The sequence below is a fragment of the Notamacropus eugenii genome, chromosome 2 (assembly GCF_028372415.1).
Source record: "Notamacropus eugenii isolate mMacEug1 chromosome 2, mMacEug1.pri_v2, whole genome shotgun sequence".
In the NCBI taxonomy this organism is placed as follows: domain Eukaryota; kingdom Metazoa; phylum Chordata; class Mammalia; order Diprotodontia; family Macropodidae; genus Notamacropus; species Notamacropus eugenii.
The window spans coordinates 327,979,493-327,997,754 of record NC_092873.1 but is presented as its reverse complement, the minus strand read 5'-3'; the positions used below and the strand labels follow the sequence as shown (position 1 = coordinate 327,997,754).

Genomic DNA, 18,262 nt, shown 5'->3' with positions numbered 1-18,262 from the left:
TAATTGGAATAAATGTAGTGGAAGGAGAGACTATGGTCAGATGAGGAAATATCAGTTTCTAATTAGTCATAATAATAAGAGCTAACATTTATATAGTTTTTAATATTTGCCAGGCACTATGCTAACTAAACACTTTACAATTATTATCTCTTTTGATCCTCACAACAATACTTGGAAGTAGGTGCTATTATCATCCCCATTTTATAGATGAGGAAACTAAGGGAGTGACTTGTCCAGGGATATAGCTAGAAGATGTCTGAGGTTGGATTTGAATTCAGGTCTTCCTGACTCCAGTCCTGGTGCTTTATCCACTGTATCACTTAGCTGACCCTTTAGGCTATCAGGAAAGTAGAATAAAAATGTGTGACTAGCTCTGTGTGTGACTGAGGTAGAATGAAGAAGTAACCCACAGTATTTAAGGAAGTTGATAAAATGAGAGATTAGGGCATTTAAAGGAACATCTAAATAAATTTTAAATTCTCATAATTATAGAGGTGGGAGTTGGGGAAGAGAAGACAATGAACCAAGTGCTGAATTCATTGAGTAAGCAGTGAGAATGACTTATGCTACTGCTTATACTAATAGCTTAATTTTGGATTGGGTGGAGTATTTTAATTGTGTGGACTTCAAAAGAGGAAAGATTACCAGGTGAAGAAGGCAAGGGGGATATCTGGAAATGACAGTTGGGAACAAGAAGTATTCCAGTTCTCCTTTCAGGACCAGTGTGTTGAGAATATGAGAGAAGGTACAGCCTATGCTGGAGAGAATAGAAAAGGATGTGGTGTCAGCAGAGGAGAACTGCATTTTGGAGAGGACCAGTAGATTAAAGAATTATGAAAGAGGTATAGGATGAAGGACAGTTCATTTTCTATGGAATGGAAATTCCAGAGGGCACAATGGAAGGTTTGGGCTAAGTTGTACTAGGATATGGGTGAGGTTGGATTGAGGGGTATGGGTATGAGAGATTATGAGGAAGGCAGAAGAGGACAATTTTCTCCTAAATAGCCTCTGAGAAATTCTTACAGGGAATAGAGACATTAACAGAAGAAGCAGAAAGAATCATAAAAAGTGGCAGATGAGGACAGAAGCTCACAGTCTTCAAGGCATGTTGCACAAGGGTGCTAGACTGGGTCTAGTCTGGGTTTATTCCTTCCGTGGGAAGTTGATTTCTGGCTGGTTTCTTTAGTGGGTAGTCTGATCTGGTTCTGGATCGGTGTTCAGCCATGGGTCTGCTTGATTCTGGATATCCTTAAGTGTTCTTTTCCCTAAGGGCTGGTGGAAAGGAGAGGATGTAGTGTTGGAGAGTGTAATCTGAAAAGGGTGCAGTTAAATCTGAGTTTTTTCTGAGCCTGCTAGATACACATGGTCCTTTTTTACTTCAGCATGTCTGATAGAGAGGAAGAAGGGCTTGCTGGTAATTTGGTAGATTTCCAAGTATTTTATACATTCTATGTTTGTTTTAGGTAGAATTTCTCTTTTTGTTTTTTCCCTGCTGGGACTTGCTGGTAATATTAAAAAATACTAAAGATTTACATGGATATATTTTGTGTCCTGCAATTTTGCTGAAAATATTTTTTCAGTCATTTTATTTGATTCTCCAAATCATATCATCTCCAGAAAGCAATGTAATTTTGTTTTCCTTTTTGCATCTTTTATTTTTTCCTTATTGCTATAGCTGGTATTTATAGTACTATCATATATATATATATATATATATGTATATGATATACAGTTATAGTATATATATGGTAGTGGTGATAATGGACAGCCTTGCTTTACTGTTGATCTTACTGGAAAGCCTCTGCCTTATCTCTGTTGCATATAATGCTGATTCTTGGTTTCAGATAGATCCTGTTTATCTTATGAAAGAAAGGTCCATGTATTCCTATGTTTTGTAGTGTTTTTAAATAGAAATCAATAATATGTCAAAATCTTTATCTGCATCTATAGATACAATTAATTTTTATTATTGTTATTGATATGGTTTATAGTATGTTTATATATTGGACCAACCCTGCATTTCTGATGTAACTCCAACCTGGTCATAGTGTATGATCTTTGTGATATGTTACTGTCATTTCTTTGCTAATATTTTATTCAAAAATTTGAATCAGTGTTCATTAGGGTTATTGATCTTTAGTTTTCTTCATCTATTTTGACTTCCTGGTTTAGGTGTTTATAACATAGAAGGAATTTGGATACTTTTTCCTATTATTGTGAAGTTAATGTAAATTGGAATTAATCATTCTTTGAATATTTGATAGAATCTGTTTGTATATTCTTCTGGTCCTGAGGTTTTTTTCCTTTGATAGTTAATTTATGGCTTGTTCAATTTCTTTTTCCAAGATTGGGTTATTTCAATTCTCTTATTTCTTATTCTGTTAATATGGGCATATAATGTTTTTCTAAATGTCCATTTCATTTGACAGTTTTGTTGGCATATACTTTGGGTAAATAGTTTCTTTAATTTCCTTTGTTTCTTCATTTCTTATGTACATTTAAAAAAAATTTTTATACTAATATTTTGATCTTTCTCTTTCCTTTAATCGAATTTGTTAATATATCTATTTTATTCCTTTTTCCTCTGAAAAAAAGTTCTTAGTTGTTTTAACTGTCAATTTTATTAATATCTCCTTTGATTTTCAGAATTTCTATTTTAGTGTTGATTAGGTTTTTTTAAAAAAATTGTTGATATTTTAGTTGGATGCCCAATTCATTGATCTGTTCTTTCTCTCTTTTATTGATGAAAGTGTTTAGAGATATGAATTTTCCGCTAAGGACTGCTTTGGCTGCATCCCAAAAATTTTGGTATGTTTTCTCATTGTTGTCATTATCTTTGATGAAACTATTTATTGTTTCTGTGATTTGTTCTTTGACCCAAACATTCTTTAGGATAAGTTATTTAGTTTCGATATAATTTTGAATCCTTTCCTTAGTGGCCCTTGAGTATAATTTTTATTGCGTTAAGGACAGTAAAGAATGTATTTAATATTTTTGCATATGCTTGTAAGACTACGTGGTCATTTTTTTTTGTAAAAGTGCCATGTACAGTTGAAAAAGAATAAGTGTTTGTATATGTGTGTGTATTCCTTTCTGTTTCTACACAGCCATTGCCAGAAATTCATCATATCTGACTTTCAAAAATTCTTTACATGCCTTTAACTTGTTTATTTTTTATTTGTCTTCTTCTGAAAGGGATACATTTAGGTCCTCCACCTCAGTGTTTCTAATTCTCCCCATAACTCATTTTTTCGTATTTAGATGATGTGGCATTCAGTTTATATATACACTCATACATATGTATATGTGTGTGTGTATGTGTATACGTAAATATATTATTTCTATTAATTCATGATCTAGGATACCTTTCAGCATAATGTAATTTCCATATTTATTTCTTTTAATTATCTTTTTTGTCGTTGTTGCCTTGTCTGAAATCATGGTTATTAGCTCTGCTTTTTTTTGTTCACCTGAAGCATAATGGATTTTATTCCAGCCCTTTATTATATCTCTGCATGAATCTTTATATTTCAAGTATGTTTCTTGTAAGTAATGTATTCAAAACATCCTGTTATCTTCTACTGTTTTATGGGTGAATTCATCTCATTCACACTTACAGGTATAATTATTGTTTATTTCCCTCCATCCTATTCTCTTAAATTTTTTCCTCTCTTTGATTTCCCCCACTTTTTACAATGATGATGAGAAAAATGTGATCTATTCTTGAAATAATCTTCCTCTCTTCTCTGCTCTCCATAGCTCTTACACCACTACACACACACACACACACACACACACACACACACACACCCACACACACACCCACCCACACACCCACACACCCCCCTTACAGCACTTTCTGGTCATTCTAAGTTCTTACCTTTTCCTTTAAATTCTTCTTTTTGATCTGTTGTCCATAGGAATTTGTCTTATTTGTGATTAATTTCTCCCTGAATCTGTCCTTTTTTATTATTCTTCCTTTCTTCCTTCTCTTGTTATCCTGATCAGCTGAATATATTTTTCCAGTAAATATTTTTTCTGTTTTGCTACTTCAAATGAAAGTGACGTTCAAGTGATGCCCACTCTATTTACCTTTTCCTTGTTCATAGTATAGTCCTCCACTTTTGAAACTGGGATTATATGAGATAATAAACTCACTCTTCCTTACTCCTAGTGAATTTCTTTTCCCTATCCTTTCCTTTCTTGAGATCATTAAAACATAGCAAAATTCAGGCCCTCTCTTACTATGACATTAAGGTTCTAAGGGAATACATATCATTTCCCCTTCTTTGAAAGTAAACACTTAAATATTTGTATAGTCTTTTCTGCTTGGTCATAATTTCAGAGTTTCTATGCAGCATTGATCTTCTTACCAGGAAGTCCTCTGTTTCATTAAAAATACAGGGTTTTTTTTTTCCCCATTGAAGGATTATACTCAGTTTTCATAAGTTAAGTTACTCTTGACTGTAGAGCTATATCCTTTGCCTTTTGGAAGATCATGGTTCATACTACACTCTTTTATAATGGTAACTGCCAAGTTTTGTGTGATCCTGACTTCTCAGTACTTGAATTCTTTCTTTCTGGCCAATTAGAGTATTTTTGGTTTGACATGGAAGCACTGGATTTGGGTTATGACATTTTGGGGAGTTTTAATTTTGGAGTTTCTTTTAGAAAGTGATTGGTGAATTCTTCTGTTTTGATTTTGCTTTCTTCTAATAGACCTGTGTAATTTTGTAACTCATGTATGATCCTGATCCTTTGGCATTTGAATTCTTTTTCCTGGTTGCTTGTAATATTTTTCCTTTGATCTGAAAACCCTGGATTTTGGCTCTTAAGTTTTCTGAGAATTTTTATTTTATTTCATTCAATGGGGTGGTTGGTAGATTCTTTCTATTTCTGTTTTGCCCTCTGGTTCTTAAAAGATATTGACAGCTTTCTTTCTGATTTCTTTAAATAAGATATTTAGACTATTTGGCTTGGCTTTTAAGTTAACAATGAATAAAAAATCAAGTTAACAGTCCACCGATTGTTAAATAGTCTCTCTGATGTTTTCCAAAAATTTTTTTTTATAGGAGATATCTTATACTTATTGTCATGACTTTGTTTTAATATTGTTATCTCTTGGAATCATTGGTCCATTCTAATTTTCAAGAACTCTGTTGCTTGGGAAAGATTTTACACCTCTTATGCCAAACTGTTAATTCTCTTTCCAATTTTTTTTCCATAGCTTTCATTTATTTTTTGATTGTTTTCATCCTCTGGTACTCTCCTTTGATACTTCTTTCCTATAGTGCTTTCATGGAATTTTAAAAGTCATTTTTAACTCAACCCCTCCCCCCTATGTCCCCAAACTCTTGCTTTATCTCTTCATGAATTCTAGTTGAACTTTCTATCCAAGATGTATTTTTCTTTGAGATTTTGCTTGTACATATTTTGGAGTCCTGCTCTTCATCTGCATTTGTGTCTTGAGTGACTGTGTTACCATAATACTCCTGTATGGTATTCTTTTTTTTTTTTTTTTTTTTTTAACTTTTTTGACTTATTCTTCTAGCCTTACTTTGCAGATTGGGTCCAGGCTTATTAATGTGTACTCAGTTGCCTGGAGGGGATGTCAGGGACTTTGGTTGGGCCTCATTTGTCTTTTCTGGAGTCCCTCTGATCATTTCTTGGGGTAGTCTGTTCTTTAGGCATCTCAAGGACATCTTTGACTGGGGAACTCAAACCTTTAGTGCACGTGAAGTCAGTCTGTTTTAGACTGACCTTTTGCTCAGAACTCTGCAAACTCTTCATCCTGGTTTGGATCTTGAGGACAAAACTTACGCGTTTTGGAATTCCAGTAGACGTTATGAGCTAACAGTAAAGCTGTGTAGATTAAAAGCAACATGTCTCCTTACTGTTCCTTAGTCTGATTTCCCTTCTATGGCAGCTCAGTTGATGGCCTCGATTCAAGAGCTGTAGGTTGAACTGGGGACCCTCTTTTGAATTCAGTGCCACACAGCTGCTGCTAGTTCTGTTCTTGCTCCTTTTCTAGTACTCTGCCTCAGACTAGAGCTGAGCTCCTAGTTATTACTTCTGGTAAGTTTTACCATCTCATTTCTTGCTGAATCTGACACTCAGCCTTGAGCTGCCCAGCACAGCTGCTGGATGGCACCTGTTGGAGCTCTTTGAACAGTATACAGAATCAGTACCTTGATCTGTATTCACTTCTCCCCATCTTTCTGTTAAACACAGTTATAGAAGAAACACAGTCCCTGGATTGCCAAAAGGCTCTCTGTGGGCCTTCTCTAGCTATTTCTCTAGACTGACCTGTCCTGAAAAATGACTGACTAGTTTTTTCTTGGATTTCCCATTTGCTACTTTGGTGTTATTGCTTTGTTGGAATAGTTGTAGAGGAGAGCTGAAATGTGTTTCTTCCTCTTACTGTGCCATCTTTGCCAGTCTCCCCTTTACCAGATGATTTTGTTAAATCATAAATGCTTACCCTAGTGGCTGGAGTCTTTTGGTTAATAAAGCACTATACTACTTGGTGAATTTGTGGGGCTTGGCACATAACTAGATATGAAGATGATTTGCTAGGATTTGAGGCTGGAATTCAATTCCCATAGATTATATGCTCTTTAAGGGCAGAATCTGCCATATTTTATATTTGTATCTATAGTGCTTTGTATCATGTCTGTCACATAAAAAATAGTTATTTAAATAGATGATTATTGATTTATATGATTTGAAAAATGATAAAATCATTTACAAAAATGGAAGAAACTAGTTTGGGAAAAAATATGATGGCAGGATATCCACATGGAAATCCCTAATGGACAGTTGGAGATGATGGACTGGTGCTTAGGAAAGAGACTAAAAATGAAAATTTGGGAGTATTCTGTGTATAGTTGAATTAAAGCTGTCATGTACCTTAGGGATCATTCAGTACAGATTTTTTATTTTATAGCTCAAGAAACTCCAGAGAATTTAAGTGACATAGCCAAAGCTCACAAAAAGAATCAGAACTTGAACACCAATCCTTTGACTAAAAATCCAGCGTTCTTTCTCCTATACTAGGCTTTGAAGCCTATGAATGTAGGAATGCAGAAAAAATAGCAGCATTGAGGACTGAGTCTTGGAGTATGTCCAGTTGAAAAGCAGGGAAGAATAATTTTAAGGTGGGAGAATTACATTGTAGTACGCCAGGAGACAAAGGAGGAAAACGTTTTTTTGTTTATTTATTAGAGGGGAGTGGACTTAGGAGGTTAGTAGGGTTGAGTGATGTCTTGTGATTGGGCATAAAATATAATTAATAATTTATGGGGTGGACCACTATGGTATAATGAAAAATAATGCTAGATGTAGAGTCCGAGGGTCTGGGTTTAAACTCTGTGTCAACTACTAGCTATGTGACCTGGGGTAAGTTATTTAATTTTTCCTGCTTCAGTTTCTCATCTATCAAATGAAGGGGTTGAACTAAATGGCTTTTTTTTTTTTGTCTGCACTGATTTAAAATCATTAGTTAGAAACGAAAGGGATCTATCTGTCCCAACACTCTCATTTTACAGATGAGGAAAATTGTCTCAGTTGGTCAAGGTTTGCCACATAGTGGCAAAGTCAGGATTCCAACTTAGGTCCTTTAAATCTAGCTTTCTTGTTATAATAAAAATATTAGGTTGTTAGTTTGCCCTTTATAAAGTGAGGTGTGATTTCCTTGGAAAACATTTGTGTTTATATTTGTCATTGGGAGGAAGGGGAAATTTTTTAGTTGGTAGAAGAAAAACTACTTTAAAGGATTGCTGTTACGTTCCTATGTGAATTTGTTCATTTCCTCATGTGTTGTATTATTATGTGTAAAATGTCATAATTTTAGCTTTAGGAATAGTTTGTTTAGAAGAGAACCACAAAAATGATCATCTCTATCAAGAAAAGTTTAAAGTGCTAGGATTATTTATCCCAGAGAAGAGAAAGCTCTGATATAATTTAATGATTTTCAAGCTTCTAGAGATTTTGTTTTTCAGAAGATAGAACATTTACCTCTTTTAAGGAAGAATGTGTTTAAATAGTACCATAAAGGATTTATTATCTCTGTGCAGCTTGTTTTGTTTTGTTTTGTTTTACCAAGATTTAGTTGCAGGTTTTTTTTTTACCTGCTGTTTACCAAAATTTTAACTCTTCCACATCTCTTCTAGAACTGTAATTATGTACGTTGGTCCAGCCTTTATCAAAAGGAAAGAAAATCTCTGCAGTAAAATAGATAACCTTGTAGATAACTGTATATGTATGTATATATAGAACTATAAATATGTATATAATATGTAAAAAGTTATAAATTCTTGAAAATTTTCCTCATCACCCTTCCTTTTAGCCCTTTCAGAGAATCACCCAATATAACAACATAACAAGTAGCATATTTTTTTAAAAAAAGAAAAAGAAGAGAAAAAAAACAGCATGACTGATCAATACATTGAAAAATTTTGAAAACATGTACAATACTTGTGTATCTTCCACCCCCAGAAAGAGGAGTAGGCTGGGAATGTCTTCTCATCTTTCCTCATTAGAGTCCTGCTTGATCTTCATAATTTTATTATATTTGCTTTTTATTCTTTTGATGTGTGGTTGTTCTTTCCATTTACATTGCTGTAGTTATTGTGTATATTGATTTTGGCGGGGGTAGAGTCTGTTTACTTCATTTTGCATCAGTTTCATGTAGATCTTTCCATGCTTCTCTGTATTATCATATACTTAATTTCTTACAATGAGGTAATATTTCATTTCATTCCCGTACCACAGTTTGTTTAGCAGTTTTCCAGTCTTTGTTTCCAGGTACCTGTTTGTTTCCAACTCTTTGCTATCATAAAGAATGCTGCTAAAAATATTTTGGTATATATGGGGACTTTCTTCTTTTTAATGGCATCCTTGAGATAAAAGCCCATAATGGAATCCCTAGTTCAAAGGGTATGGACATTTTAGTCACTTTAATTTGCATAATTAAAAATTGCTTTCCAAAATGATTGGAGCATTTCATAGCTCTACCAACAATGTATTAATGTGCCTGTCATCCCACAACCCCTTCAACATTGACTATTGCCATTTTTTGTCATTTTTGCCAATTTTCAGGGTATGCAGTAAACCCTCAGAATTGTTTTGATTTGTATTTCTCCTATTAATAGTGACTTGGAGCGTTCTTTCATGTAGTTGTAAATACTTTGAAATTTTTTCTTACGAGAACTGTTTGTTGATACCCTATCTACTAGAGAATGGCTATTAGTCATACATAGGCATACAAGGGGATGTGTGTGTATGTATACCACCACCCTCCCCCCCCATACACACAAATGATACCAAACTCTTATCAGAGAAATATTTTTAAAATATTTTTTTTCTCATTCAACCATTTTCCTCCTTATCTGAGGTGCATTAATTTTATCTGTACAGAACCTTTCTAGTTTCATATAAACAAAGTTATCTATTTTATCTTTTGTAATTGCCTCTGTCTCTTGTTTGGTTAATAATACTTCTTTTACCCATAGATCTGAGAGGTATATGATCTGCTTTACTTTTGATTTTTTTTGTGGTATGATCTTTAATATTAAAATCCCATTTTCATTTAGAATGTATTGTAGAAAATGGTGCATGCTGCTGGTCTGAGCCCAATTTCTACCAGATGGCTTTCCAATTTTTCCAGCAGTTTTTATCAAATGAAGACTTTCCCCCTACATACTTTGTGACTGATAGAGGAATAGTCTTACTTATTAAACATCAATCCTTTCACAGAAGACTGTCTCTTAATCCATTTTTTGGGGGCAGGAAATTGTATTTTCTCATTTAAAAATAATTGTGACCTTAACTTTGTAAGCTTTGTTTTTACATATTCACTTAGTCACTAAACATTTATTAAGCACCTGCTGTGTGCCAGGCACTGTACGCAGACGTAGGGATATAAAGGAAAGCAAAAGACTGTCCCGCAATTTAATGGGGGAGACAAAATGCAAACAACTATGTATTTGCAGCATATATATAGTGTAAATGGGAAGTAATATGAGAGGGAAGGCACTAGAAGTAGGGAGAAATAAAAAGACCTGCCTGCTTGGAAGCATTTTTCTGTTAACAAAAATTTTTATTTCCATTTTGGAACCTGTAAATTCTGAATTTGAATTTCTAATAATTACTTTTTAAAAGTTAGGGTAATAAATTCCTTCTTATTTATAATGTTGAAGTTACTAGAAAATAGAAAGCTGATTTGTTTTCCAAGTGTTATGACTTAGGAAGATGAAAGATCCCTAGGTAGTAGGAAATATATACTACATTGATTTGTAACTATACTAATTTTTTTTTACAGGTAGAAGAAGACAGAGAGTACATCGCCCTCGTTCTCCAATATTGGAAGAAAAAGATATCCCACCTCTTGAATTTCCTAAATCCTCTGAGGACTTAATGGTGCCCAATGAGCATATAATGAATGTTATAGCTATCTATGAAGTCCTGCGGAACTTTGGCACTGTTTTACGCTTATCTCCTTTTCGTTTTGAGGACTTCTGTGCTGCTCTCGTAAGTCAAGAGCAGTGCACACTTATGGCAGAGATGCATGTAGTGCTTTTGAAAGCAGTTTTACGTGAAGAAGATACTTCAAATACTACCTTTGGACCTGCTGACCTGAAAGATAGTGTTAATTCCACATTATATTTCATAGATGGAATGACATGGCCAGAGGTTCTGCGGGTATATTGTGAGAGTGACAAGGAGTACCATCATGTTCTTCCTTATCAAGAAGCAGAGGACTATCCTTATGGACCAGTACAAAATAAAATCAAAGTTCTGCAGTTTTTAGTGGATCAGTTTCTTACAACGAACATTGCTCGTGAAGAATTGATGTCTGAAGGGGTGATACAATATGATGACCACTGTAGGGTTTGTCACAAACTTGGGGATTTGCTTTGCTGTGAAACTTGCTCAGCAGTATACCATTTAGAGTGTGTGAAACCACCTCTTGAGGAGGTACCAGAGGATGAATGGCAGTGTGAAGTCTGCGTGGCACACAAGGTACCTGGTGTAACTGACTGTGTTGCTGAAATCCAAAAAAATAAACCATATATTCGACATGAACCTATTGGATATGACAGAAGTCGGAGGAAATACTGGTTTCTAAACAGAAGACTCATTATGTAAGTATATTCCAATGTAGGTGTAGTCTGAATAACAACATAGTTTTGTTTTTGTATAAGACGCATTGGGGTAAAGTTGCATTTTCATTTTTGACTCAGAGTTGTGGTATAATATATAATTTTCATTAGTATTATTGTAAAGTTAAATATTTTCAGATTTACAAGGGCTATGGAAATTTTTAATGGTTGTTTTATACTTAACAGTTTTGTATATTTTGGCTTTTTCTTTTGGAGGGTGAAAAAATTTAGTCACAAAAAGGTGTTCCTAGCCCAGTTTCCACATTTATTTAGTTAAAACAGTAGCAGAAACCAATATTAGTCAAAAATAGAAGTGTAGAAGAAGATAGAAATAAAGGTGTATAACCATGTCATTACAAATGGCAATAAAAGTATGGTTAGTCCTTTTTATCTTCCTAGTTTGTGTGTGTGGGTGTGTGTGAGTGAGAGAGAGGGAGAGAGAGAGAGATGCAATTAGTAAAAAGGCAAATTGTTAAGTTTTGAATGTTTTTTCTCCATGCATACTCATCATCTCTACATAAAGCTGCAAGTAAACAAGGCTGACCCAAAGTAAATTTTTGAAGTAGCTCAAGTCTTGTCCCAAATCTCCCCTTTCAGTGTTCTTTCTTCTCCATTACCCTGAAAGGTAATTAAGGGTAAATAAAGTCCTTTATTTACTAAGCTGCTCCTCTTTGTTACTTTCCACAGTTTTATTGCCTTGGGTTGCCCTTCATTTATAAAATGAGGAGTTAAACCAAAAGGTATCTAAGATTTCTTTTAGTTTTAAAATTCTATGATTCTACTTGTCTTGGAGTTGCCATAGACATTGTGCTCAAAGGCACTTAAAGGGGCATAGGGAAAAGGGAGAATTAATGTCTAAAATAGTAGTAATCCAACATAATGATCACTATAGTTTGCTTGAAACCATTAAGGGGAATGGAAGAGGCTGGGAAGGACAATTAAAATGGAGAACACATAGAGTCCTAGTAACTTAACTGTTGAGGGATCCAACCTAGTATTTTTCACCTTCCATTCTTCATGTGATTTATTGTTTATATAGTAGATTGGTTGCTCAAGAACTATTGAAACATTTCAACTGCATAGGTAAATTCAAACCTTTCAGGATTGTATAATTCATGTAGACACTTAAGGAAGTTAAATAGCTATAAATTAATTTATGATAATCATTTATGAAGTAAAAAACCTGGCATAGGCTGTTGGATTGTAGAAGAGAAACTAGAAAAGAATTCATGTATATGCTAGGTAATATTTTAAATTTAAATTCATTTTCATAGAAACTTTGTCTTCTGTTTTTAGAAAGAGAAATTTGTTCCTAAAATGTAAATATTGATTTTTTTAAATTGTTTTTCCAATAGCACAATATAAAACTTTATAATTTTTAGTTAAGTTGCTCTTTGTATTCATGTGGGTACTGTGTTGAATAGTCTGTTTTCTACGTAGCATCAAATAACACTTTTAATTCTGTAATAGTTAATGGTCCATATTGATGGCCATAGTAAATTAGAAGGATTTTATATGTTTTACAAAATAAAATTAAAGCTCAAAATTACACCTGAAATACCCTTTTGTCATAGCTGTAGCCTTTTGGTAAATGTTTTTTAAAATTATGTGAATTGTTTATAATTTTTGCCATTAGTGTATGGAAGCACATTGGATGATTTTCTTATTTTGTATCTGTGTAAAGACAAATTATTATCTCATTTTTAAGAGCTCTACAAATTCTAATGTAAAAGGTAAGCATTTGTGATACAGGCATGGATCCAGTCTGTCTAAAATAAAGTGAAAACAAAATCTGACTGAATTAACAATTCTTAGTTTTAGTGTCTTGGAGCTCAACTGAAAATGGTACAGTGTCCTCTGCAAACAAGCATTTCATTTTGTTTCTGTATCATGCTTGGCACATAGTAGGCCCTTGTTGATTGGTTGGAGGATTCCACCATTAATAGAAAATCTGCCACCTTCTTTTTTTTGGAGACACTTGTGATTAAGTGGGTCATACAGCTAGTGTCAGGCTAGATTTGAACTTATATTCTCCTGACTCCAGGATACATGTTCTATCTACTGCGTCACCTAGCTATCCTGAAAAATCTCTCTTCAACTTGAATTTCAACATTATTTTTTCAAACTCCTTTTGTACCACTTGATTTTTAGGGTTAGAAACCTGTTGAAGATTATATTTGTTGTTTGATCTTTTAAACAATCTTAAATAATTTTGATGCATGAATAAGAGCCATCCTGTTGGAAGAGGATCTTAAAATTAGTGTTTTGTTCAACCAAATCAAATGTTTTAGTATTTTTTGTTTTGTTTTAAATAATTAAAAAGCAGTTGAATCATGTATCCTATAATGATCTTTCAGGGAATTATGTGTTAGTAGTGATGTGATCCTTGTGAGCTATCTCTTGTGAAAGCCTGCCTTTTTCCTATTAAGATCTTCCTTGAAGGTGCCCTTTATGTCTGTTGTAGCTTGTTTTTATAATAATTTTCTGTAGATGAGAAAGTAAGTTTATATTTTACTAGTTATTGGCATAGTCTTGAACTACTGTATTTTATGTATTAATAAAATGAGATTTTTTTCCATAACTTTGTCATTTTTCCCCATCCCCTTTCAGATTCTCTTTGTGAATCAATCTCTCAGTGCCTGCACAATTGTTTTGCCTCCAGCATGGATTTCCTTGATCTCTACTTGGTCAAATCTAGCTGCTGCCTCCTGGAAGTGATCCATAACCACTCAAAGGGATTTGACTTCTCTATCCACACAGGAAAAATTGAGTGGATAAAGAAGGTTTATTGCCCAGGTTGTGATATGCATTTAGATGTATAACTTATAGAGCTTGTCAGTCAGTATACATATCTAGGACTAGCACCAATAGAGGAATTGAGCCCTAAACTAAGAAGGAGGAGGAGAGCAGCTTGGATTGACTTAAGGAAATTGCAGAACTCCCTTGGTAACTCCAGATTTCTCCCAGGAATAAAGGCCGTCATTTTTAGTTCCTTACCTTTTCCTACAAGGCAAATGTGGTTAAATATTGAGGAGGCACTTAGATTTGAGTAGACTATATAAGAAATGAAGACCTTAAAAGAAAAACAGAATAAAAGATGTCGTCAGGGAAATGTATTTGCAAAAAAAAAAAAGAAAAAAGATGGACAGTCATGATACGAGTGAGGGGTAGATATGTTAATTGCTGGTATCGTTGTGATGGTAGGAGAAAACTTATGAGAAGGGAGAGGCCACAGTCGCACAGGATAGGCAGGTAGGGATGAATTGTGGTCTTTATTGTTGAAGAAAATCTTCATCTCAGTAGGGTCCTAGAACCTTTTAATAGTGGTGGTATTACACAAGCCATGGATGACTACAAGGCATGGAACATAGTGGTGCATGAAGAATTGAAAATTTGACATTAAGTGCTGATAATTCAAAGCCAGTAAAGTTATCCATTGTTGTTCCATGATACAGTGGAAAGGACATTGGCCTGGGAGATAGGAGAACCTATCTAGTAAGAAATCTACCACTAACCTAAATTTTGTGACCTTCAGCAAGTTGCTTAAACTCTGTACTTTTGGTCTTTCATCTGCAAAATTAAAGAGTGGATCTTTAAGCTTCCTTACTGCTCTTTACATTCTCTAATTTATTCTTTATACTGTTCCTCAACTTTGTTAATTTTAGCACATTGATTAAGCACATACTTTTTATGTAGAATTGTGGTAGGCTTAAAATAAAATTCTGTCATCCCTGCCTTTGATAATTTGAGTAGATTACACAAAATATACATAAAGAACAACTGAAAAATAATTCTATTTATCTGGTACAGTAGATGTCAACAATTTCATTTCTTGCTGTTCTCCCTTTTTTAAAAAAGTAATAATAAATCTGTAGATAGTTTGATGCACAAAAAGTAGATGTCCTGATCCTTGAAGAGTTTACAATGAAGTTACAAAAACTTAACCTTTTGGTTAGAAATATTTGGTTAAAGGCATGTGAGGTAAGTTGTTTGTTTTGTTTCAGGTTGCCTTTATTAATATTTTTGCTTCTCTCTTTCTTGTCTTTTAGTACTTGTGCCTCTGATGTCTTCCCTTTCCCTTTCTTGGTAACTCCTATCAATTGTCTCTTGTGTTTGTTTCGTCTTCCATTTCCCTTTGCTGGTAATCATCTATAATATGGAAAATAAAATGGAGCTGTTAGAACTAAAACGGACCTTAGTGATTATCCCTTCTTTACAGATTAGGAAACCAAGACTGGTAGAGGTGAAGTGATTTATTCAAGTTCATACAACTAATAAGCATCAGAGCCACGTCTTCTAATTCCCAGTCCATTCTCCTTTCTAGTTTGCTATGCTGTCTTCCTTTTTGCCCATTAATATACTCAAGTCTTCTTTAAAAAAAAAAAAAAATCCTTAAAAAAACCCAAAACTTTCCAGTCACTCTGACATTCCTTGCCTTTTTCTTCTCTCCACTATAAAACTTAGGGAAGGTATAGTCAACATTTGAGCCACTCTTCCATAGTCATTTGCTCAGACCTTTGAATTCTGACTTCCAGTCTAACTACTTCACCATTAATCTCTTGATTTTTAAATAGAGTGGCCTGTTTGTAATGGTTATCTTCCTTAATTTCTCCACAGGATCTAACAATAAATAGTCTTTCAGTATTTACTTGTCTTTTCAGTAGCTTGCATTTTCCTTGTTATCATCCTTAGCTATTTGTTCTTTCTGTCTCCATTATTGATTCCTTTTTTTGCCCCTTTAACACTTGTTAAGACTTTGAGTTGTAGGATGGTCTTCCTTCCTATAAAGAAACTTTGCAACCATGGTCCATATTTTGCTTGTCACTAAAATGAGAGGGCTGGACAACGTGTTATCTTAGGTTTTTCCAGCTCATTTGATCTTGATGCTATATGTTTTTCCAAAGTCTACTATCCATACATCTGACTTTTCTCTTGAAGGATTGAATTTGTATTTCCAATTACCTACTAGATATCTCCACCTGGATGTCCTGCTTTCTTCTTAAGGTCATCATGTCTAGTTCAGAACTTATTCCCCCTAACCTGCTTTCCTCCCCTACTTCCCTGTTTCCGTTACTGGTGTTACCATTTTTCAGGGCATTTGTGCTCCTAACTTAAATGTCATCTCATACACCTCTCTTTACCTTGACCATGATATACAGTGAGTAATCTTAGGGGCAGAAACTATTCCTACTTCTTTTTCTCTAGAAAGCATCAAGTAAGTGTTTATTTAATGCTTTTATTCAGTGCTTTTTTTTCCCTCTATGATCCTGATCTTTAGACCATTCCATTATTTATAGTTATATTCTATTTAGTTGGTTTTTATAAACTATGGACATAAAAAACTTATGAATCAACTCATACTGCAGGATGAATTCACAACTTAAAGAATTCTTAAAGTTAAAAGCATCCTTGGTACTCACTGTTAAATATCTTTCTCTTCTCTACCTCCAAACATTATGTCTATATTTGGAACTTTAAAATTTTAATGATAGGATTATACTGAATGTCTAGACTGAGGAAAAGTTTTTTGAAAATTATCTTTCATAAAATAAAACCATGATCATTGTCATTCTCTGTCAGAATTTTTCCTCCATTTTTAAAGTTTTTTGGCTTGATTCTGAAATATATGTAATCCTTCCCCCTTTTTTAATGATGAAAAAGTTTTGAACTTTGAGAAATAAGTGTGTCATTCAGTTAAGTTCAAATGAATAAGCATTATTAAATGCATATGGTGTTCAGAGTACTGTGCTAGGTGCTTAATAATTTTATATTTTCATGGCAATTTTAAGTTTTCAGAGTTTTTTCACATTTCTCATTTGATTGTCAGAAACTTATGAGGTTGGTAGGTGACATTATCTCAGTTTTATAAATAGGGAAACCAGGTCTCAGATTAAGTTACTTATCCAGAAATCATATAGTTGGTAAATGACCTTGCAGGGAGTAGAGCCTTAGGCCCTTAATTCTGAACCTTAATTCAATGGCAGTATCCATATAGTATTTAGCAAGGTTATATTTTTGAACATTTAAAAAAAAATTAGGCTATACCTTATCTCTGGGATACTATTTCTTGAGTTCTGTATTATTGGGTTTTTTTTAATACAGTGCTATAAATATATTAAGTTTTCAGCAAATGTTTATTTAATATTGTTGGCCCCTTAACCCTACTGTTCTCTAGACTCATAGTATCATTGATTTAGAGCTGGAAAGGGCCTTAGAGATGATCTAGTTCCAACAATCTCATATCACAGATGAGTGAACTGAGGCTCAGAAAGGTTAAGTGACCTTGCCTAGGGTCACTCTAGGTAGGTAGTAAGTGGCACAGCTTGCACTCAGACTCTGGCCCTCTCTCTTCAAATGCAGTGCTTTTTCCACTATGCTACACTGACTCTGTAATTATTTCTTGAATATTTTTGGTTTTGTGAGCAGGGCTTTAAATGTAGAATCTATTACTTGATCCATGGCATCCCTATTTGTTTTCAAAAACTAGTTTCTGGAACCTTTTGCAAAACATAATAAATAATGTTATAATTGATAAGGACAATCTTGATAAATGACAGATACTACATTTTAAAATCTTGTGTACCTAAGTGATTAAAAGGGCAGGTCAGGAGCTAATAGTTATGACAGAAATAAAATAATTCTTGTATAACTTAATACTAATGGTAATACAAGCATGACTAGTCACCACATTTATCCCATTGTCAGTCTTACCTACTCATAAAGAGATTGTTGGGAATATCTGTCAGGAAATGGAATGTAGAATGTTGAAGAAGGAAAAAAACAACAGTAAAAGGTTAGTGTAATAATTTCTTTTAGTCATTGATGGCTCTTATTTTTTATCATGTTCATTTCCAGATATCTCTCCTCTCTCCTACCCACCAAACCTTATCTTATAACAAAGATCTTAAAAGGAGGAAAAATAGCTTGGCAAAACTGACCTCTGTATATTACCCTGGTCTAACAGCAGATGCAGGATTCTACATCCTTGGTCCCCACCTCTGCAGTGAAGTGAGGGAAGCACATTTTCTCAGCTCTTTCTTGGGACCAAATTTGATCTTTTCAATTGGAGTTAAAAAAAAAAAATTAACAGAAAAAAATTG

General features: G+C 34.0%; 1 protein-coding gene across 8 annotated transcripts in view; it reads left to right on the top strand.

Annotated features, from left to right (window-relative positions):
• BPTF (bromodomain PHD finger transcription factor) overlaps positions 1-18,262 on the top strand; it is a 184,141-nt gene that overhangs the window by 49,496 nt on the left and 116,383 nt on the right. For all 8 annotated transcript variants that reach the window (XM_072645452.1, XM_072645451.1, XM_072645448.1 and 5 more), the window contains exon 2: positions 10,322-11,144. In XM_072645452.1, coding sequence (XP_072501553.1) covers positions 10,322-11,144 — 823 coding nt within the window. The remainder of the gene's footprint in view (positions 1-10,321; positions 11,145-18,262) is intronic.